Source organism: Notamacropus eugenii, chromosome 1 (genome assembly GCF_028372415.1).
Source record: "Notamacropus eugenii isolate mMacEug1 chromosome 1, mMacEug1.pri_v2, whole genome shotgun sequence".
In the NCBI taxonomy this organism is placed as follows: Eukaryota; Metazoa; Chordata; class Mammalia; order Diprotodontia; family Macropodidae; genus Notamacropus; species Notamacropus eugenii.
In genome coordinates, this window is record NC_092872.1 from 446,522,120 (window position 1) to 446,544,807 (window position 22,688).

At 42.2% G+C, this 22,688-nt stretch overlaps 1 protein-coding gene across 1 annotated transcript in view; it reads left to right on the forward strand.

Annotated features, from left to right (window-relative positions):
* The first annotated feature begins 3,375 nt into the window (after window positions 1-3,375).
* ADGRD2 (adhesion G protein-coupled receptor D2) overlaps window positions 3,376-22,688 on the forward strand; it is a 52,646-nt gene continuing 33,333 nt past the window's right edge. The window contains 7 exon segments of the mRNA XM_072630329.1: window positions 3,376-3,381; window positions 3,983-4,031; window positions 13,812-14,022; window positions 17,691-17,817; window positions 18,212-18,236; window positions 19,522-19,749; window positions 21,889-22,539. Of these exon segments, the coding sequence (XP_072486430.1) occupies window positions 3,376-3,381; window positions 3,983-4,031; window positions 13,812-14,022; window positions 17,691-17,817; window positions 18,212-18,236; window positions 19,522-19,749; window positions 21,889-22,539 (1,297 nt within the window).

The following is a 22,688-nucleotide window of genomic DNA, read 5'->3' on the forward strand; positions in this document are numbered from 1 at the left end:
CAGGTGCATGATAATTTCTGATCATTGTTTCATTAATTGGAGAAGCAGGACTCCAAGCTTAATATCCAAGGCTTAATTACCTTCCCACCAAAAACCAGTTCCAAAATAAATGCATGTAGCATGCAGCAAAGAAACAAAAAACCAGAAAAAGAGAAGGTATACATAGGAGTGTACAAAGCATGCAATATAGAGTGAAGGAGCTCTCCCACTAAGAATGAGGTCCTATGGATCAGCTCAACTAAGGGAAAGAGAGAAAGAGTCCTAGATTTCACCTAAGGGGGAGTTCTTTAAAGTCTCCAGTGCAACAAACTGGAGATAGGAACATGATGGAGCTCTCCTATCTTCTACCATAGCCAACTTTGCCCCACCCTTCATGCAAGGGATGAGACATTGAGTTTCACTAATAAGGAAAGGGTCTCATATCAATGTGTTTTGGGTATTGGGTTACATATAGTATATGCTAAAAATACTTCTGTAATAAAATTTCAGTTCTCTCTGTGTCCCTCTCTCTCTCTGTCTCTGTCTGTCTCTCTGTATCTCTGCCTCTGTGCCTCTGTATCTCTATTTGTGTGTGTGTGTGTGTCTGTGTGTCCCTGTCTCTGTGTCTATATCTGTGTCTTTCTCTCCACCACCATCATCCCCACACACACATTATATGGTCCTTTTCTATTCAGTGAGTAAGCATTTCTTAAGTAACTACTACGTGTCAGGAACCATGCTAAGTGCTGGGGATGTTTTTGAAAAAGGCAAAAGACAGTCGTATTCAGTCTTAATGATGTCTTTCATATGACTTCTGCACCAGTCATTGTTGGTAACATGGCAGTTAATTGCAATCATTAGCATTTGAATTCATTGTCTTTTGGGCTCCCTGCAACGGGGCTTCTCCTGAGACTCTGGTGTTCCATGATTCAAAGCCATATAACTTCACTAGAAGAATCCTAGTGCTATAAAGAGGCTTTTGTGACAATGATCCTTGTAGCATCTTGGCCAATCATTGTCCATCTACAGCAATTCTTTCCGTGCGTATATAACACAGATCAATACATACATATATATATATATATATATATATATATATATATATACATATATATATACACACTAATAGACCAACTTAATGGGCTTCCCTTCCAATGTCATATTAAATCTGTCTAATGTGTATCATTCATTTCATTTTCCCCTAGAAGATAATTAGATCAACCTCTTTCAGGTGACTGTCCATTTCACTGAAGAGACTTTGCCGTATTCTGGGTTTTGATACAATTAACAATGGATCGTTTATAACTTGAAGCAGTTGAAAATCCCTCTTCCGTTTGGACTTTGAATAGTGCAGCCTGCATGGCACTGAAGAATGCCTTAAGGGAGCCTATGTTTTATGTTCTTAATGCTGCAATTCAGATCATTGACCAAAGATTTATCCGCAGTCACATATATGTCATAGAAACTCATGTGATTTTTAGCTTGAGTAGAGAAGGTGCTTTTAAGGGAAGCCTTTAAGTCTACATTTTGTCCTAACTCAAATGCTTTCTTGGATATCAGCCAACAATAGAGTGGGGTCATTTGTACCACTCAATTACATAATTTTGAAGATGTCCCATCCAGTTAACCACCTCAGGCATCTATTTGCCTTTAAGCCTCCTCTCTGTTCCATACAAAAAACTACACCATTATGGAATTTCACCCAGGGCTGAGCTGTCCCGATCACCTAGCACACTACGTCTAGCCAGACTATGCTTCAGATCCCATCCAGCCACACACACTGGACATCACTACATGTGTGTGTACCCCTTATCACCATCATCCACCTCTACCAAATCAATACCACCATTGGTTCTGAAAAGAGTGTGACCGCTTATGCTTTATGGCCCCACTCACCATATCTGTGACTCCTCAGATCAAAACTCCCTTCTCCATTCCGCACCAGTTCTCCCCATCCCCCATCAAGTGATGCCTCCCCCAACTAGAACATAAGGTCCTTGAGGACAAAGATTGTTTGACTTGTGTATGTATGGCCCTAGCACCCAGTATAATGTTTGGCATCGTAGTGGGTACTTAATAAACATTTTTCTCATTCATTTATTCACATTCACTCATGTGATTTGCCAAAGAAAAGTGTTTAAGAAAATCTGGATGTTTCTTTACATTTTCATCAGATACCCTCGATGCATATAGAGACCAATCTCAGAAATACTTTATAGCACTTATTACATGTGTGACCTTGGGCAAGTCACTCAATGTCCTTGGGTCTCTTCTGTGAAATAAAGGGGCTGGACTAGATGAGTTCTGAGGCTCCTTCCACCTCTCAATATGTAAGTCAAGTACCTTCCTATGTTTAAGATACCTTGACAATGTCTCCCTGAGTGTCTGGAACGTTGTGTTACCTCCAGAAAGAATTTCTTCTGTGTATCCATATGTATGTGTGTGCATAGGAGTATTCCTATGTGCATGTGTGTGTATATGTGTGTATGTGTATGATCTGGTTTGCCCAGATGGATACTCTTTGGTGCCGCTGCCACTTCCTAATATAGCACATGTGGTACTGAGTCTAGCATGTGGTTCCATTAATCCACTGGATTAACAGAGAAATAAATACTTTCTATCATTTTTACCTAAAATTACTCAGGTTTAGCTACCTCTTTCACCAAGTAACCCACTGCTAAAATAAAGTCAATTTCTTTCTTTTTAAATGATCTTCAGTGATCATATTATCTAGTACCTTTGGACTCTTTTACTCCCCTGACTGGCTAGATCTGCCATTTCAATGAAACATATAGTGAGGAACTCTATCTATCAAGGTAGGTTAGTGTCTCCTCTGCAGCTCAGGTTTTAGAAAGTTGCCTGGAACCCTGAAAGGCTAAGTGACCAGACCATGGCCATATAGCCAAGGTAAGGCAAGATTTGAATGTGGGTCGATCCAGCTCTCCTATCTCTATGTCACACTGACTCTTACCTGCCCATTCTTCTTAAAGAAAGTAAGCACAAGGCTCTTGAGTAATTGAAAGTCCTTAACCTCTCATTCCTTAACCCCAAACTACATTCTCCAACATTCTAACTCTCTTCTCCTGTGCCCTGTTTCACCTCATCCCTGAGTTTATGCTGATTTAGCTTAAAGGAACTTGTCAAATTCTTTATGTATTCTCATTATTTCTTCATCAGCAAAAGTCACATTTATCTTCATGACAGTCTTTTAACTTACTCCCAACAGAAGCAATCCAGGTTGGGAGGTACAAGAGTCCCATGAAATTGGGTCACTTTGAGGCATATAATGAAACCAACTGTTTTCTTCACCTCCTCCCAAGAGAATCCAGAAGCTAGGCTTTCATTTAGCAGTGATCTCTCTCCTCTTTTGGTTTCATTGACACTGAGAATGTCCACATGGAGGTAATTCCATTCCTCCAGTACTATGTCCACCCTGTTGGCCAATGATCACACACCAAGAAGATCAACAATTAACTTAATGTTTGTAGACAATTCAAGAACTCTGACCCACTCTTTTCATTACTCTAACACCACCATTGCAGAGAAGAGGTAAGGTACCCAGGACTGAGAACCCTTTATCTGTTTCATGGGTTTCATGGTCAAAAAAAAAGCCTCGCCAAGAGAATACTGGTGTTAAACAGATGCTGTTGCTACTCTTATTAATAATATTATTATTATCATCTCTCTACTGGGATCCCCTCCACCAGCTGCTCCCTATTCCCTGTACTGACTCCTTTCCCTTCTTCCAACCCTGTTGTTTTTCTCTGGCCTGATAAAGTTGGACTACCCCCCTCTCTGGGGTGAATTCCAGGCGTTCAAATTGGATTGGCATTCAAACGCCCGAGCAGTTGCTGGCTGCCAGTCTGGGGAACAGGAACAGCAGGTTTTTGCTGGAGGGGACAACTGCTTTATTTCCCTCGTGGCTGTTGACAGCCAAGCAGATGTCCTACAATGATTATTTTTACCTCGGAGTCAGAGTGCGGCCTCCCTCCCATCTTCCCAGGTGCGGCTTCTAGACCCAGCACAGCCCTACCGCCTTGGTCCTTGGACAGGTGAGCAGGCTTCTAGCGCCACCTACCTCCTTTCTCTCAACTGCTTTCCCTGGCTTTGTCTGTGGATTGGTCCATCCTAGATGGAAGAGAGCTTGGAGATGGCTAGTTTGAGCCCTCCCCCCCTTTTTTTAAACAGGTAAGGAAACTGAGGCTTAAGCCGATGAACTGACTTGTTAAAATTCACTTAGGGAGTAAGAGGCAGAGGTAGATAAAATTCGAAGCCAGATGAACTAAACTGAGCTGAATTGGTTTGCACTGAACTGAAGAGAGATGTGGAGTGGGACATTCCACTGCTCAGGACCTTAGACTGGATTCGCAGTCCTAGATCATCACTTCTGAGCAATAGCCATTTCCTCCCCTCCCCACAAGCTCCCCACCCTCAGAATCCCAGAGGTGAACATAGATTGTCAGAGCTGAAGGGGACCTTAGAGGTCAGCTAGTCCAAACCCCCTCATTTTACAGATGAGTAAACTGAGGCTGAGATATGAAGCATCTCGACCAAGGTCACAGAGCTAATAAGGTACATTGAGAGGGATATTCTTATCTAGATGAAGGTACTAAAAAAACAGGTCACCTTATAACAACCCATATTGCTCTGAAGCTCTAAGAATTACAGAGATGTTTCCCTAGCCCCTGTAAAGTGTCAGCACAAATATTATTATCAGGAGGAAGAAACTGAGACTCAGAATGTGATGTGACTTGCTCATCATCACATAGCTTATAAGTGTCAAAGTCTCAATTTGAACCCAGCCTTCACCTTACTCCCACCGGGAGGAACATCCCCAGTTTCTCCAATTGATCCTGATATGACATAGATTAACTATTCCAGTTGCCAAACAACCAAGTAGACAGAGAATGTCTACTGCTCATAGTTAGATGGAATGCCAGCAGAACTTGGCCATCACTATAAGACAAGAATATGTGTAGGTGTGTGTAATATATGTATATATGCATGCATGTATATGTGTATTTCACATGTATGCATGCATGTGTATGTGATGTATTGTGGACCTGTATTGTGTGCATGCATGTGTATGTATTTATGTATGTGTGTTCAAGAGGGAAAGCAAATCTGTGACTTCATTAGTATGAGGAGCACCCAGTGAGGAATTTCTTCCAATAATATAGATTATTACCTTCTCTGCAACTTATTGTCATAGAGACTTGCTTGAGGGCATTGAAAGGATAAATGACTTGCCCAGGGTCACACAGCCAATATGTGTCAGAGGAAAAACTTGAACCCAGGACTTTTTGACGCCCCAGTTTGCCTCGGTTTCCTTACCTGTAAAATGGGCTGGAGAAGGAAATGGCAAACTATTCCAGTATCTTTGCCAAAAAAAAATCCCAAATGGAGTCATAGAGAATTGGACACGACTGAATAACAACAAACTTGTCATTCACTACTCATGTTGCCACAACCCTACCTTATATGTACATATAAGAAGAAAATGTATTTCTGGGACAAGCACTGCAAATGGTCACTGAATTGGGTCCAGAATTGAATAAGAGGAGGGAAGCAAACTGGATTATCTTTGGAAACCTAGAAAATTCTTTTGATGATCCTGACCCTAAAACAAATTTACTTTTTTTATACCAATATTTTTCTGTCAATGTTGTACGGCTGCAAGTCATAAAATACTGCAATTCTCAAGTAAGGGAAGCTGAGAATCACCTACAGGGCATGGAGAGGCACGGAGTGTGTGTAAAGAAAGAGGAGCCTATGGTAAACAAGGCACTATGGCGTAGAAGCAGTGGAAGGGAGGTTTTTGAATAAACATATATTTGAAAAAGAAGTTGGTGTGGTCCCACAGTGAGGGCAAAGGATAATCAGTAGATAGCCCATGTGCTTCACCGTTTTCCTCATAATGTCAAGAGCCCTTGATTACAGCTCCCACCATATTGGTTGGACCACTCATGACACATTTACTGGAAGAAATAAACTAGAGTCTCACTGAAGAAGCAGCAATGGATAGGTTGATCTGTGATACTGGAGGGAATACCCACATCACTGAGACCACAGATACATAAAGGATTGCAATATTATCTTTGCCAATTAACCGTGTATGTGTGTGGTGAAAGCTCAAAGTTGTTTTAATTTATATTTCTTCTCTTAGAAGTGATTTGGAGCATTTTTCATTGGGTCATTGATAGTTTACATTTCATCTGCTGAAATCATATCACAAAACCAATGCAATCAAAATTAGAAGAAAAGCATAAAGCTGGGAATCAATTTTTATGGCAAATGTTTCTGATAAAGGCCTCATTTCTCAAATATATAGATAACTGAGTGAAATTTATAAGAATACAAGTCATACCTAGTGATGAATAGGCAGTTTTCAGATGAAATCAAAGCTATCTATAGTCATATAAAAATGTTCTAAATCATTATTGATTAGAGGAATAAAGATTAAAACAATTCTGAGTTACCACCTTATACCTATTGCATCAGCTAGTATGACAGAAAAGGAAAATAATAAATATTGGAGAAGATATGAGAAAATTGGTACACTAATGCACTGCTGGTGGAGTTGTGAACTGATCTGACCATTCTTGAGGGCAATTTAAAACTATGCCCAAAGGGCTATAAAATTGTTCATACCCTTTAAGATATATATATATAGATAGATAGATATATAGATATATATATATATATATACCCTTTGATAATACCACTTCCAGGTCTGTATCCCAAATAGATAATAAAACGGGGAAAGGACCTACATTACAAAAATATTTATAGCAGCTGTTTTTGTGGTTGCAAAAAACTGGAAATTGAGAGGATGCCCATCAACTGGGGAATGATTGAACAAATTGTTGCATACGAATGTAATGGGATACTACTGTGCTATAAGAAATGACAAGCAGACAGATTTCAGAAAAACCTGGAAAGACTTGCATGAACTGATACAAAGGGAAGTAAGCAAAACCAAAAAACCAAAAAAAACCCAAAAACAACATTGTGCACAGTAACAACAACATTGTGCAATAATCAATTGTGATTGACTTTACTATTCTCAGAAATGCAATGATCCAAGACAATTACAAAAGACTCATGATGGAAAATACTATCCACATCGAGAGAAAGAACTGATAGAGCCTGAAGGCAGATCAAACCACACTATTCTCATTTGTTTGTAGTTTTTTTTCCCTTTTGTTCTGTTTCTTCTTTCACAACATGACTAATATGGAAATATATTTTACATGATAGCACATATATAACCTATATCAAATTGCTTACTGTCTTATGGAGGAGAGAGGGATAAGAGGAAGCAAGAAAATTTGAAACTCGAATTTTATTTTAAAAATAAATGTTAAAAATTGTCTTTACAAGTAATTGGAAATAATAAAATAGGGTTTAAAAGAAAAAAAGAAAATGGTTCATATCTCTTGATCACCTACCTTACTGAGACAAGATTTATTTCCCAAAAAGATACAGTTCTCCAGTAGTTGTTTACTTGAATTTTAACAGCATTAATTTGCTGGTTAAGTTTGTCAGTTTTACCCTGTAGGTGATTACAGTAAAATCAAATCACTGTCTGTACACTGGGAGAAAGTTCTGTATTTGGAAACAGAAGCTTTAAAGCACCAAATCTAGAGCTGGAAGACCTGGCTTTGAATACTGGTTTTTTAATACTTATACTTACTATCTATGTGATCTTGGGAAAGTTATTTCCCCTCCTCATCCATAAAATGGGGTTAGAAGATGATTCAATTCATAATTTAATGCAGCTGCCCAAAGAAGCTGTTCCAAACCTTCTCCTCTCTCTTCAAGCCCCTGCTGCCATTCTGTTTGCCCTTTGTCTCTGCAGATGAAATTGCCTCCATTTTACTGAGAAATAGAGGCACATGTCATAAGCTCCCTATCTCCCTGATTTCATACCAAAAAGCCTCCTATATCTTTACCAATCTTTTCCTCCATTGCTCCAGTCTCCAGGGATGAGATGGTCCTTCTCTCCATCACGGCTCACTTCTCTACTCATTGCCCTTGATCCCGCCTCCTCATGTCCCAATCAAGAGCATGCTCCAATAACCCCTTCCCCTCTCTCATCTGTAATCTCTCCTTATCTACTGGCTACTTCCTTCTAACTACGCACATTTCCAGTTCTCCTGTTTCCCTAAAAAAGAAAGAAAAGAAACTTTCCTTTGGCCCTGCTATATCCTCAAGCTATTGTCCTATACTTCTCAGTGGGATGTATTGCTACATTCCTGGAAAAAGTCATTTACATTCAGGGTCTCTTCTTTCTCATTTTTCATTCACTCCTTGACTCCTTAGATATGGCTTCCAACCTTACTCTACTTGAAAGTAGTCACACTAAAGTGATCAGTGTTATTTTAATTGCTAAGTCTGACAGTCTTTATCTTCTTTGACCTTTCTTCAGTTTTAGACACTTTTGACCATCCCTTCTTTCTGAATAATGTCCCTGCTTGGCTTCCATCACAATGGAAGTTTTTTCTCTTGGTTTTTCCCTTACCTGTCTGGCTGCTCTTTCTCATTCTGCTTTGCTGGTTCATCATTGCCTCTCCTACCTCTTAAATATGGCTGCCCCTCAAAACTCTGTCTCTTCTATGTCTATATTCTCATTTTGGTGGAAGTCATTGGTTCCCATGTTTTCAGTCATCACATCCCTGCAGAAAGTTCCCATATTTGTACATCTGCCTCTAATCTCTTTCACAAATCACAGTCTCAAAATTCCAATTTTGTGTTAAGCACCTCCATCTGGATATTAACCTAGTCCCTCAAATTCAACATGTATAAAACAGAACTAATCATTTTTCCTTCAAACCTACCATTCCCTCTTAACTGCCCTTTTCTTTTACACATGCCAACATCCTAGATGAACTTTGAGTTATCTTCGACTTTTTTCTCTCTCTTCTCTCATAGCCAATTATTTGCTGTAACCTATTGATTCTACCCTGAAAACATTTCTCAAATTAGCACAATGCCTCAAACTTGGTAAAAACTTAATAAATGATTGTTATCTGAATAGTTAACATTTATCCTCTCATTTTCATTCCATGGCTACTACCCTGGTTTATTATCTCACATAAGAACTATTATATTAGCCCCCTAATTAGCCTCCCTGCTTCCAACAGAGGCAAACTATCCTTTACCCCTTTTCAGAGTCACCAAAATCATCTACCTAAAGTGCAAGTCTGGCTATTTTACTCCCCAGCTTATTATTTCAGTGGCTACCTATTGACTCTCAGATAAAATACAGATTCGTTGGCCTGGAATTAAATGTCTTCTACAATTTAACTCCAACCTACCTTTCCATATTTATTTTATATTACTCTCCTCCATGCTCCCTTATTCCAGTCATACTGAACCTATAAGCTACTTCCCAGAATCATCTTGCTGTCTGTCTTCTACCTTATGGTCAGGCCACAGGCCAGGGTCCCGCTATTCTTTCCTAGATTTGGGAGGACTCAGGGGTCTTGAAGTCATCCCTTCCAAACATTTGTGATGCATGAGTCTTGAATGTGTGGGAAAGGGATATGGGGGTGGGATGGAAGAATGGGGGCCAGTGGAAAGAGCCACTCATCCATCTCCTCCTAGATATAAAATTGGATCAGTCTCAGTCACTCCTGGCTGGAAGTTCTCGACAAATGGGAAACTATTTGGATTTTCTTGCATTGGCTCTTCATACGTGAAACACACATGTCTCTAGGGAGTCCTGGCTGCACATCAGGCATTTCTCTACACTCCAGGTAGAGGTAAAACTACTCCCTGTCAGAGCCTTGGTTCTTCCAATCAATTTCCCTGGAGAAGTCACTGCGTCCTTCTGATCATAGGTTTTGGATCTGAAAGGGATCCTAGAATTTACCTCCTTGGGAGTTCCTAAACTCTTCCCAGTTTCCTTTTTTCTGCTTAAGGCAACACCATCTACTCAGGTCTGAAACTGCAAAGGAAACTGAGTCTTCCCTCCTCTTAACATCACCCTTCCGTCAATTTAGTCAAATGCCCATTCTTGTTTATTATATTTATACAATCCATTTTGAATCCATCCTGATCCTTCCACTTCTACCTGTACCACATCAGTTCAAGGTCTTCATCACCTCTCACCTGAACTAACCATCCTCCTCTCAAATCTATCCTTCACACAGCTGCCTTTGGCAGCTGTCTAAGGCACAGATCTGTCCATGAGAGCAGCCTTGGTGAATACAGTCACTCTCTTCTGCTCTAGGATGAAGTACAAACTCTTCTGCTTATCATTTAAGGTCCTCCACAGTTTGGCTCCAACCAACCTTTCCAGCAACATTTCACATTAACTCACTTTCATGTCCTTTACAATCTGTAACCATGGCAGAGTGAGAAAAGCAAGAAATACAGTCCAAATCTCAGTGCTGAAATTTATTTACCTGCCATGTGACCTTGGGCAAGTAATTCAAATCAATCAGTCAACATATAAACATTTATTAAGCACCTACCATATGTTAGACACTGTGCTAATCGCTGGTGATACAAAAAGTGGCAAAAGATAGTCTCTGCTCTCAAAGAGCTCTCGATATAAAATATTGAGATCACAGATTCATAGCTGGAAGGAACCTTAGAGATCATTTACTTCAAAGGTCCCCAGCATTTTTTGTTCCACAAGCTTTCAACAACAGAATACATAGTGAGTCCCCAGGGTAATTTCATATACTACTCTAAATACTCATTATAATTATTTATTGCTTAAAGCTTCATTAACGAATTTTTAGCCTAAACCACTTGGACCATTATTACAAACCCTCAAGGAGTCTGTGAATCTCTAAATGGGAACCACTGATCTAACCTAACTTCTTTATTTTACTGATGAGAAAATTAAGACACAGACACATTATACAACTTGCCCAGGGTTACAAAGCATGTAAATGTCCACACTGAGATTTGTATCCAGGCCCCCTGACTTCAAATCCTACCCTCTTTCCACTGCACCTAAGCCTCAGTTTTGGCCATCTATAAATCTTCATGAATAATCCTTGCACTTCCTACCCCCACAGAGTGCAGGAGATCTTGAAATCACTATGGAAGTCTGAATTGAATTGTTACCAATGGCAACATGCAATTCTCCCTTACTAGCAAAAGAGGCTCATTTTATTGTAGTTAAATATCAGTGTCATAGCAAAGGTCTACTGACCACCTTTTCAAAATGGAGGCCATGGGCCAATAAATCAGACCCATGAAAAGAGTAGTATGTTGTGTATGCCCGCAAGGAAAGGATTGGGGGGCAAAAAGAGGGCCAATCTACTTGGACCCTCTCTCTTCCAGAGCTCTTCCTTCACACTCTCAAGTCCCCTTGTTGTCCCCCCACTGCTGAGGGGTCCTAAATCACTGCCAACACCAATAATAGGCCTCCACACAGTTTGTCCCTGGCTGAAAAGATGGGCAATATCAATAGCCAATGTCCAATTGAGGTGGGAGCCTGGGCTCTGTTGTCTGAGACAATACACTTGTCACCCCAAAACCCATAAAGCTTGGAATTAATGGCCGAGTCTGTGACTTGCTTTCATCCAAGACAATGAGAACAATCTGGGAAAGTGAGATTAGATTTGCCCATTCCTTGGAGCCTGGGTGATGGGGTGGAAGGGATTGGGGGGAGATGGCACTAGCTTGGCAAATGTATCTCTACCCATATGACTGGATATGGAGTCAGAGGGTCTAGATTCAGGTCCTAGCTCTCAGTTTTCTTATTAGTAGAATGTAGATGCCTGTGTTCACTACTTCATAGGGTTATTGTAAAAATCAGATGACTTCATGAATATAAAGTGCTTTATAACTGTCAACCTTTGCTCTTGTTCTCCACTGGCATCCTTCTTTGATGCCTCACTATGGCCTGCTGTGACAACCGATCCCAAGGCAGGGCAGGTCCTACTATGCTGGGAAAGATGAACCTAATGACAGTCTGTCCTTTGTCCTCTTTGCAGCTTCCATATATGAGGGGGAAATTCCTCTTGGGTCAGCTTGGCCATGAGTGATGAATTATCTGGCTCCAGCAATTCTCCAAGGCTTTCTGCAGCATCACAGGGGAGTTGTTATGTAAATCAATGGATAGAGTACTCAAACCAACCAAGAATCACTGGTCCTTTTGGAGGCAACTAAGAGGCTTAAGGGAATACAGTGCTAGACTTAAAGTTAGGAAATCCTGAGTTAAAATCTGGCCTCAGACATGTACTAGCTGTGTGACCCTGGGCAAGTCACTTAACCTCTGTCTGCCTCAGTTTCCTCAACTGTAAAATGGGGATAATAATAGCACCTATTTCTCAAGGTTGCTGTGATCAAGTGAAATAGCACTGGTAAAGTGCTTACCACAGTACCTAACACATAGTACGAACTTAACAAATGTTTGTTTTCTTCCTTTTAAACTTTAGAATGTCATCCTCCTCCTCATCATCATCAAAAGTATATAAGACTACTGAGCTACAAAACTTGGAATGACCCAAATTTGAGACTTCAGGAGCTTCAGAATTCTAATTCAATATTCTAATAAATATGCCTGGTTCTGTCCCCATGGTGCTAAGACAACAAGACAGAAGTTCCCTCTCCCATTTCCATTAGATTGTTTCAGGGGTGGAGTTGACATCCTCAACAAAAACCTTCTGAGAAATTGGTCCTAATTAATTTGCTTTGATTTTGTTTGTATTGATCAGAAGATGCTCCTAACCATCACAAGATGAGACAGTGGGTGGGTTCTTGACTCAAAGTAAGGAAAAACTAGCATTTGAAGTTCCCAAGTGCTTTATCTCACTTGATTCCCACAACATCCTTGAGAGGTGGGTGCCATTATCAGCACCATTTTACAGATAAAGAAACTGAGGCTGACAGAGGTCAGTGATCTGCCAAGAGTCACACATTTAGTAAGTCTGAGGCAGAATTTGAACTCAGGATTTCCTGATTCTAAGTCCCCTACTCTATCCACTGCACCACTAGGAAGCCCTGAATTCAAATCCTACCTCAAAGACTTATTAGCTGGATGACCCTAGACAAGTCATTTAATCTCTTGGAGCCTCAGCTTCCTCATCTGAAAAATGGAGGGGGAGGTAGATTCAATGGGTCCCTTCAAGCTTCAAATTTATGATCCTGTAAACTCCTTTAACTCCCCCAAATGTAACCTTAGATGAATTTCCTTACCTCCCTGGGTCTCAAAAAAATCAGTCAAGCAAGAAAGCATTTCTTAAGTGCCTACAATATGCCAGGCACTCTGCTGAAAGAGCTGGTCTCTATGACCTCAAGGAACTTGCATTCTATGATGAAGATGCAACATGTTCACCAATAAGCAAAGGTCATAGATTTAGAGCTAGAAGGGACTTTAGAAAGCATTCTCCTCATTTTAGATGTGAGAAGTCTGTGATGAAGTGAGATGTGAGAGTAAGAGACTTCCCTTAAGTCACCCAGATAAGTGCCTGAGGCAAGTTTCGAACCCATGTGCTCAGCGCGCCCCCCTCCTCCCCTGCACTCTTCATTGTACCATCTGAGCCAGCCCCTTTGGGCTCTACGTTCTGTGCTCAAACATCCCGTCCAGCTCTAACATTCTATAGTCTGTGTACCAACACTCTGCGTTCCCAGGTTTAACCTGCAAGGAATGTCTAGTTACCCTGAAACTTCTGCCTGTGGACTGAGGAGGGGCGCGCCGCGGGGAGGAGAGAAGGGGTGGGCAAGCGGAGACCGGGGAAAGGTTTCACCGCTGGGTCTTCCAGGTACTAGAGGCAACGGTCCTGAGGGAAGTTCTGTGTCTCGGGGACAGAGGTAGGATGTCTAGAGCGCTACAAATGCTCCCCCGCTCTTCCTGTCGTCTCCAGGACACACTACTCCGCATATCCGACGGTCAAGGGAACACCCGCTCTGGTCACTCGAAACTTCTACAATCCAAGAAGCCGCCCTAATTCGGGAGGATCTTCGGACCCCGCCCTCTCCTCTCGGGACACCGCCCCCAGAAGGGTCTGAGCTAGGGCTGCAGCCGCGCGGAGGCAGAGGGAGCGTCTGGTGCCCTACCCTGAGAAGAACGCACCGGTTAGGCTGACCTACAGGTGAGAGGCAGGCCCCCGAGGCAAAGGGCAGGGGCCAAGGGAGGTTTGGGTCGGGGCTGGCGTGAGGGGCCCCGGGACACCCTCAGAGAGGGGCGATGTGGCGCTGCCAAGAGGGATCACCCCTACCAGCCTTTGAGATGCGAAGGATAGCCCATTGCCGAGCATTCACAACAAGAGCGGGGGTTCTAATAATGCCCCTTGCCATTCGCGGAACTAGGGGAGGGAGAGGAATGCTACTAACAAGTCCAGGGATTGTGGATTGGAGCTTATTGGAACTTAGTATTAGCGGTTGATAGGTGTTTTAAGATGAGCAAAGCCGTCCCTCACAGTAGCTAATGCGAGTATTTATCACCTTTTCAGGGACCAGGAAATAAACTCAAAGGGGTTGTTCAGTCATTTGTCCAGGGTTCCAGCTGGGAAGCTTGGGAGCCCTGATGTGAGCTCACACCTCCTAGGCTCTGGCACAGTGCTTTTGGGGGATGACCTTACAGCATAGAATGTTAGAAGGTAAAATACTAGATCTGGAAGGAATCTAAAAACGTGAGATAGCCGAGCTTTTGTCAAGACCTTAGTTCATTAGATGTTAATAGAGCAGAAAGTAATTCAGAATACAGAATGTTAGAGCTGAAAGTGGCCTTACAACATAAAACTTTAGAAAATGTAGAATGTTTAAAAGCTAGCGGAAATCAGGATGGAGAATATAAGCACTGGAAAAACATAGAAAGTTAGGTCTGGAAGGGACTGTGTAATATAAATTGTGATGTTATGGGCCCCTCAAGTTCCAAGTCATTCTTTTCTGAAGGTCATTTTTAGCCCAAAGGGACTGTAATCTATGAGGCTTCAAATCAGACTTCCTTTCCCTACAGATTTCATGTTTGGGATCAAATGTCTGGACCCCTAACATAGTCCATTCTCAGAGAGGGCTCATTTTGAGGGGTAAGAGAACAGGGAAAGGGTGTAGGAGGGAATAGGAAAGAGGGAGATGTAATGGAGCTAAAGTGGAGGTGAACACATTCCTTAGCCTCGTTTGCCTGACCACAGTAATCTGAAGATGCCACCCTTGGTGTTGACACAACCCAGCAGTGAATCACTAGACCCTTCAGGAGGATGGCAGAGTTCTGGTTTTTGGAGTTTTTTGGTTGTTTTTTTGTTTTGTTTTGTTTTGTTTTTTGGTGTCATTTCCCCTGTTTACCCCTGCTACTTCCCTTCTATAATTATTTGATTGCTTCGTACTGGCTAGAGTTAGGAGGATGGTAAGGGTGGGGTAAGGAATGTGAGCTTTTGTCTGCCAACACAAGGAGCTGAGAGCTCTCCAAGGTGATCCCATCTCCCAGGCACTGACCCCATATGCCCTTCCCCCCTCACCTTGGCTTTTAGTTGTACCCCCTTTGGAATGCAAATCAATTAATGTGTTGAAAAATCACTAGGGGAGTGAGCTAATTTGGCCTTTAATGACATTTGATTGGAAATTGTACCTAAGAAACCAGAAGCAGGAGGAAAGCCTGCTCTGTCTAGACTGATTTTTGAGGTGCAACTGCCTAGAAGCAGGAGTATGGCTGAGTTGACCATTTGTTCTGGAGAGACTAAGGTCAACAAGGCTAGATAGAATTCTCAGTAATACTTGCTAACTATTTTGTATAAGGCACTAAATTAGGTGTTGGGATTACAAAACTAAAACAAAAACAGTCTGTGACATCAGGCAGCTTATATTCTTCTAGGAGGCTTCAACATGTACGTAGATAGGTAAATACAAGATGAGTCCAGGGGGAAGAGAGCTCACACAACCCGGGGATCGGGCACCAGAGTTAAGCCTTAATCTCAAAAATCCAAGAGGCATAGATGAGGAGAGAATGCATTGCAAGCATAGGGGACAGCCTATGTAAAAGAATGGAAGTGGGAAATAGAATGCAGAATGTGGGGGACAGAAATAAGGCTACTTTGACTGAAACATAGAGTATATGAAGGGGAACAATGTGAAATAATCTAGAAAGGTAGACTGGAGCCAAAATGCAAAAGATTTTAAATGTCAAGCTGAGAAGTTTGTATTTTTTTTCCCTGGAGACAATAGGAAGCTACTGAAAATTCTGAGCTGGGAAGTGACCCAGTCAGATTTTTGGCAGCCCTTTGGATGATAGGTTTAAAAGATCAAGTAGAAGGCTATTGCAATAATCCATCCTCTCAGACACTTGAGGTTTTAATTTGAGAGTCATCTTTCTTCCATCTCCTTCACCCTCCTGATCCAGCCAGTTACCAAGTCTTATGCATTCTACCTCTCCAATATCTCTTAGCCACTATCTTTTCTCTATTCGTATTATTTCATAATGTCCTAATCCAGACCTTAATTCTCTATTACCTGGACTATTTTCATAGCATGCTAATTGGCCTCCATGTTTCTAATCTCTCTCCTATTCAACCCATTCTCTTCAAAGACACTAGAATACTCTTCTGAACTGTAGGTCTTACCATCTCACTCCCCTGCTCTAGAATCTTCCATAGCTCCCTGCTGCCTCTAAGATAATATATTGAGCCTGGCATTTAAAGACTTCTGTGATATGGCACCAACCAACCCAAATTCCTGAATTTAATTGATATTTTTCCCCTTCATGCACTCTATATAATGGCTAGACTGTCCTATTAGATCTTTCCCAAACTTGACATTCTATCTCCTGTCTCCGTGCCTTCACATTGGCTGTCCCCATAACTGGAATGTGCTCTGCCTTCACTTCTTCCTCTAAGAATCCTTAACCGTTTTTCAAGGTTTAACTCAGGTGCCACGTCCTATAGAAAGTCTCTCCTTTCCCCTGTCCTAATTACCCATCTTCCCTCTACAATTCATCTTGCATTTATTTATATATAGATAAAAATAGATAAAACACTTATTTACTATGTGCCAAGCACTATACTGAGCGCTAAAGATGGAAATTAAAGGATGCTACACAGTTCCTGTCCTCAAGGAGTTTCTATTCTAGTGGGAGAAGACACTACATACAGGGGAGTTAGAAATGGAGGACGGGTCACACGAGTCCAGTTTTCCAGTAGGGAGGGTGTGGAGGTGATGGCCCAGATGGAGATGTGGGAAGTCCTATGGAGGCCCAGAGCTAAGTAAGCCAAAGCTGCCCTATAAGGCTCACAGAAATTTTAGGAGTGGAGTACAATTTTCTAGATGGGAGAAGGTGAAGATGAGGACCTGAGTGAATCTATTCAGAAATGTCCAGGGAAGGATATATTGTGTTCCCCTATAGAATGTAGCCCCATAAAGGCAGGAACTGTTTGATTTATGTCTTTGTATCATCAGCACCTAGTATAGTGCCTTGTATATAATAGGTGCTTAATCAATCAATTAATTAATAATAAATCAAATATAAATTAAATAAAATAAATAATTATAATAAACAATTAACCAATGAATAAACATTAATTAAGTGCCTACTATGTTCCAGGTAAGCACTGGAGATACAAATGCTTGTTGAAGGCAATTGAATCTGTAAAATGTAGATAACAATACTTCCTACCTCATTGGGGGTGTTGAGCAAAAAGAATTTTGTAATCTTCGAAGGTGTATAAAAATGGGAAATGCTATTATAGGCTATTGAGATGGTTAGAAGATATCTGTGTTCCTCTGAATTATTTTTTTCTGTCTTCCTGTTACAGGGTTCCTTGCCAACATCCCTGTGATCCCCAGATCTCCTCAGCCTTAGATCTACCTGCTCTGCCCCTGGGTATAAGGGCCATTACTTCCAGCATGCCAGGAAGATGTCTTTGGTTCCTCTTCCTCCTGGTAGGTTTTGTTGTCCCTTTATGGCCTGTTGGAGTCACCCTGACTGCTTCTGTGACCTTGGGCAAATCCATTTACCATCCTGGGCTTCATTGTACAATGGGAGGGGTTAGACCAGATAGTCCCTTCTAGCTCTAGAATTCCCTTTGAAATAAAAATCAGTGATTTTTGTGGTGGTAATTGGGGGAAGGAAAGGGACAGATCTCCTGCTGAGTATACTCTTTTCCTTTCCCATTAGCCTGTGGGTGGTGGGAAGTATACTTGGTTCAGAAGCCAGAATCTTAATATCAGCCTATCTCTCTGGATTTGTGTCTGTGTGTATCTGTTTGGGAGATGGAGAGTCTCTCCTGGAACCCCTCAAACTCCTCAGCTTCGTTGAAGACCCTCAAACCCACAGGTGGGTGCCGCTGACCCCAGTACAGGTAATAAATAGTCAAATGGAAATTTAAACCCAGATCTTCTGGCTCAATAGCACTTTCTGACTCCTTCCATTGAGACTTGAACTCAGGGCTTCTCTTATTTCTACCACCTGTAGAGTGAATAGAATTGTAGCCTAAATAGAAACATCCCATCATCCACTTAGTCAAAAACCATTTTATTTGGGGATGTAATAAAAATAGCTAATGTTTTCATAGTACTTTAAGGTTTAATAAGCATTTTAGAAATATTTTCTCATTTTATCCTCATAATAACCCCATGGAGGTAAATGATGTTGTTATTCCCACTTTACAGATGAAGAAACTGAGGCAGATAGAGGTTAAATGACTCATCCAGGGTCATACATCTAGTGAATGGATTTGAATTCAGGACTTTCTGACACCAGGTCCAGTGCTGTATTCATTTAGCTTCTTCTGGGAATTCTTAGTCAGGTATCCTGTGATTCTGTGGTCTCTTAGGTCCCTTGCAGCTCCAGCATTCTGTGATTCTATAATCCATGCACTGATACACATGAGTAGGAGTCCAAAGATCCGAGTTCAAATCCCACCCATGTGACCTCTGAGTTTGAGGCCTCAGTTTCCTCACCTATCAAATGAACATGTGGTTAAGATAGTCTCTAAGACTCTTCCAACTCTAAAGTCTCAATGATCCTAAGAAATTATCCTGTCATTGGTCTCACCTTCAGTGATTCAACACAACTTCCTTTTGTCAGTCAGTCAGTAAACATTTATTGAGCATCTAGTGTGTGCTGGGCACCGTGCTAATAATCACTAGGCATATAAAGAAAGGTATCAATCCTTTTTGCAGTCACTGTGTCTGCTTGAGGCCACACCCCATCTTAGAAACCTCAACACCAGCCACCAGTCAAGTGTCAATGACCATACTACGGCCCTGAACTTCCCAAGTTGAGGGAGTATTTTCTGTCCAATGTCATAAGATTATAGAACTTAAAGCTGGGGGAGGGAAGAGAGGGAGGACCTTCTAATCCAGCCTCTTTTCAGATGAGGACCCTCAAACCCAGAGAAGTGAAGGTCATTTACCAAAGAACAGAGTCAAAATTTGAACTTAGATTTGCTTTCTCTGAATCCAGGGCTCTTTCTACTTGCTGGGTTGTTTCTCTGAGCCTGCATTTTCTGGTCTGTATAGACGACTGGTAAGGATCCTTTCCAGCTCTAATCATAGGATCATCAGCAAGGGGCTGGAAGGGTCCTTAGAGATCGTCTAGTCCAGCCATGGCTTATGCCTTTTCTCACTGTCTTTCCCTGCCAGCTCCAGGGGCTTCTCCTGCAGTGGTGGAGACATCTAATGGGGTCTATGAGATTGAAGGAAGCTGGCTACTGGACTGGAGGCATGCCCACGATTTCTGTGACCAGCGTTTTGCCCAGCTCGCTTCAGAACCCCAAGATGAAGCTGTCACCGAGCTACTTCAGGGACGAGTACAGGGTCCCATCTGGGTGAGCCAGAGGACAGCCTTGATCCAGACACCCCAGCAAAGGCGTGAGTACTATCCATTTGGGGAGTTGTGGGAGGGAATGGGAGTCACAGATGCCTTTGGGTCTGGGCCTCTAGCAGAATTAAGGACAGGGATCCAATCCCATCTGGTAGAACCTCAAAGTATATAGAATTTTTGTATTTTAATTTAATGTTCTTGCAATTAACAAGCACTTATTTTCTTCCTCCCACTCTTTTACCTACCCCACCTCTCAAAAAGATTAAACAAAACTTTCATAAAAATGTGCACGTCAAGCAAAACAAATTCCTATGTTGACTATGCCAAAAATGTATGCCTCATTCTGCTTCTTGAGTCCACCCTCTCTCTTTCAAGAGGTGGGTAATACACTTCATCTTCGGTTCTCTGAAATAATAACTGGTGACTGTATTGATCAGAGTTAAGGTTTGTTTTCTTTCCCCTTAATAATATTGTCATTGTACAAATTGTTCACCTGGTTCTGCTCACTTCACTCTGTATCAGTTCATATAAGTCTTCCCAGGTTTCTCTGAAACTATCTCATTTTTTATGGCACACTATTTTTAGCCATTCTCCAACATTCTCCAAAAGGCAGCTTTTAATTTCTCACTCTTTGTCACTACAAAAAGAGCTGCTGCAGTTACCTTTGTACATATGACCCCTTTCACCTTTGTTTAATCACTTTGGAATGCAGGCATTAGTAAGTGCTACTGCGAGGTCAAAGTTCAGTGATTTTGGGGGCACCATCCCATTCACAGCTCCATCATCAGTGAATTAATGTGCCTGTTTTGCCATAGCTGCTCCAGCAAGTGCATAGCATTTGAAGCTACAAGGGACCTTTGAGATCATTTCATCCAACACTCTCATTTTAGAGATGACTGTATTGGGGCCCAAAGAGGTATAGTGCCCAAGCCATGCAGTACAGGGCAGAACCAGGATCAGAACTCAAGTACTTCATTTCCAAGTACAGTGGGGGGTTTTTCTTGCCACATAGTGCTTTCTCTATCAGAGACCAGCTCCTCCTACTCTTACCCCTTATTTATAAACTGAGGGACAGACCTATCCTAGAGGAAACTCACTGAGAGTCCATATAGCAATGGCCTTACAGGCTGGCTTCCCTTGGGGAGGTGATGGAGGGATTAATGTATCAGAATGGTATACTAAAAGGAAACCTGGATTTGGAGCCCGGAGACCTGGCTTTAAATCCTAGACCTGACAAGCTTCTGGAAAGTCATCAGTTTGAGCTGAAAAATTAGAGGGTTAGAATTGATGATCCAACATTCTGTGTTCTGAAGTCCTGACTTTACAGATATGCAGACTGAGGCACGATGAAACCAAATCACTTGCTCAGGGTCTCACAAGAAATAGTAGAACACCCACTAAATGTTGTCAGCGGAGTATAGACTGAAACATTTTTATAGGGATGGAGAGCAGCAAGCATTTATCAAGTGCTTACTGTGTGTCAAGCCCTTTACAGATGTCATCTCATTTTATCTTCACAACAGCCCTGGGAAGTAGGTGACATTAATATCTTCATTTTACTGTTGAGGACGTTGAGGTGGATGGAGGTTAAGTGACATGGCCAGGATCACACAGCTAGTGAGTGTCTGGGGCCTCATCTGAATTCAGGTCTTCTGGACTCCAGGCCCAGAGCTCCAAACACTGCTGCATCAGACTTCAAAGTACAGTCATAAAGATCTGCGCAAGAGTACCAATGGGATACCTTGGAAGGAACACTAGATGCAGAAACCAACAACCGGGGTTGAAGTTCAGGTGGAAAGATCACTTATTCAATCACAAATATGGTCAGGCAAACTGGGCTGTTATCTCAGCAGTACCACCTGTATGCCTTTGGGTAAATTCTTTCTCCTCTCTAGGCCTCAGTTCCCTCATCTGTAATATGAGGGAGTTAGACAAAATGGTCTCTAAAATCACTTCCAGCTGTGACATCATTCTGTGTTCTGAGGTTACTTTCAGCGAGTCTTCTCTGGCCTCAGTTTCCTCACTTATAAAAGGAGTGGACTGAATGGCCTTTCAAGTCTTCCAGGGATTCAGACTCCTATTTCACTGTTTCCTATAGGGAACTCTTCTCGCAGGACTCACCATGCTAAATCTCATTCCTCATGCCTGGAAGTCATTGGTGTTTCCCCTTCTTGCCCTCCCCTCAGGTACATACATGGTGCCCTGCCTGGTGTTTGAGATGCAGACAGCCACCCAATATGCCAGGCTGCTGGTGGACTTTCCCATGTTGGCTGCCATCACTGTCTGTACCCATGTACAGTGGGACCTAGCCACGGACAAGGTGGGCACCATCTTCTCGTATGCTGCCCCCACATTTGCCAATGAGCTTCAGCTACGTGGTTTCGCCACCCACAAAGGACTGGTTCATTTGGCCCTTGTTGTCCATGGGCACCATTCCCCCTATCTCCCTGTCTTCTCTGCAGATGGGAGGTGGCACCATGTTTGTGCCACCTGGGAGGAGCAGGGTGGTCAGTGGGCCCTTGTGGCCGATGGCAAGCTGCAGGCAGGGACCCAGAACCTGTCCCCAGCCCGATCCTTGGCTCCTGGAGGCGTGTTTGTCATTGGACAAGACCAGGACTCGTTGGGTGGTAGTTTCAAGAAAGAAGAGGCGTTCAGAGGCAACCTCACAAATCTGTATATCTGGGCCCGGGTACTGGGCCTGGAGCAGCTGAATATGGCCCGAAGATGTCAGATACCCAAAGACGGGCTTCTTTTTGGCTGGAATCGCTGGACCCTGGAGATTGAGGCCACACTCCAAGAGGTTATGCTGCCATTCATGTGTCCTGGTGAGCCCCTCTGACAGGCCCTGCTATTCTATTCAATTCATTTCCTCAAGCATGTAACAAGGATCATAGGATTTTGAGTTACCAGGGAACATAAAGATATTATCAAACTCTATTTTACCAATTAAACTGAGTCTTCAACTAAAGAAGTAATTTGTCCAAAG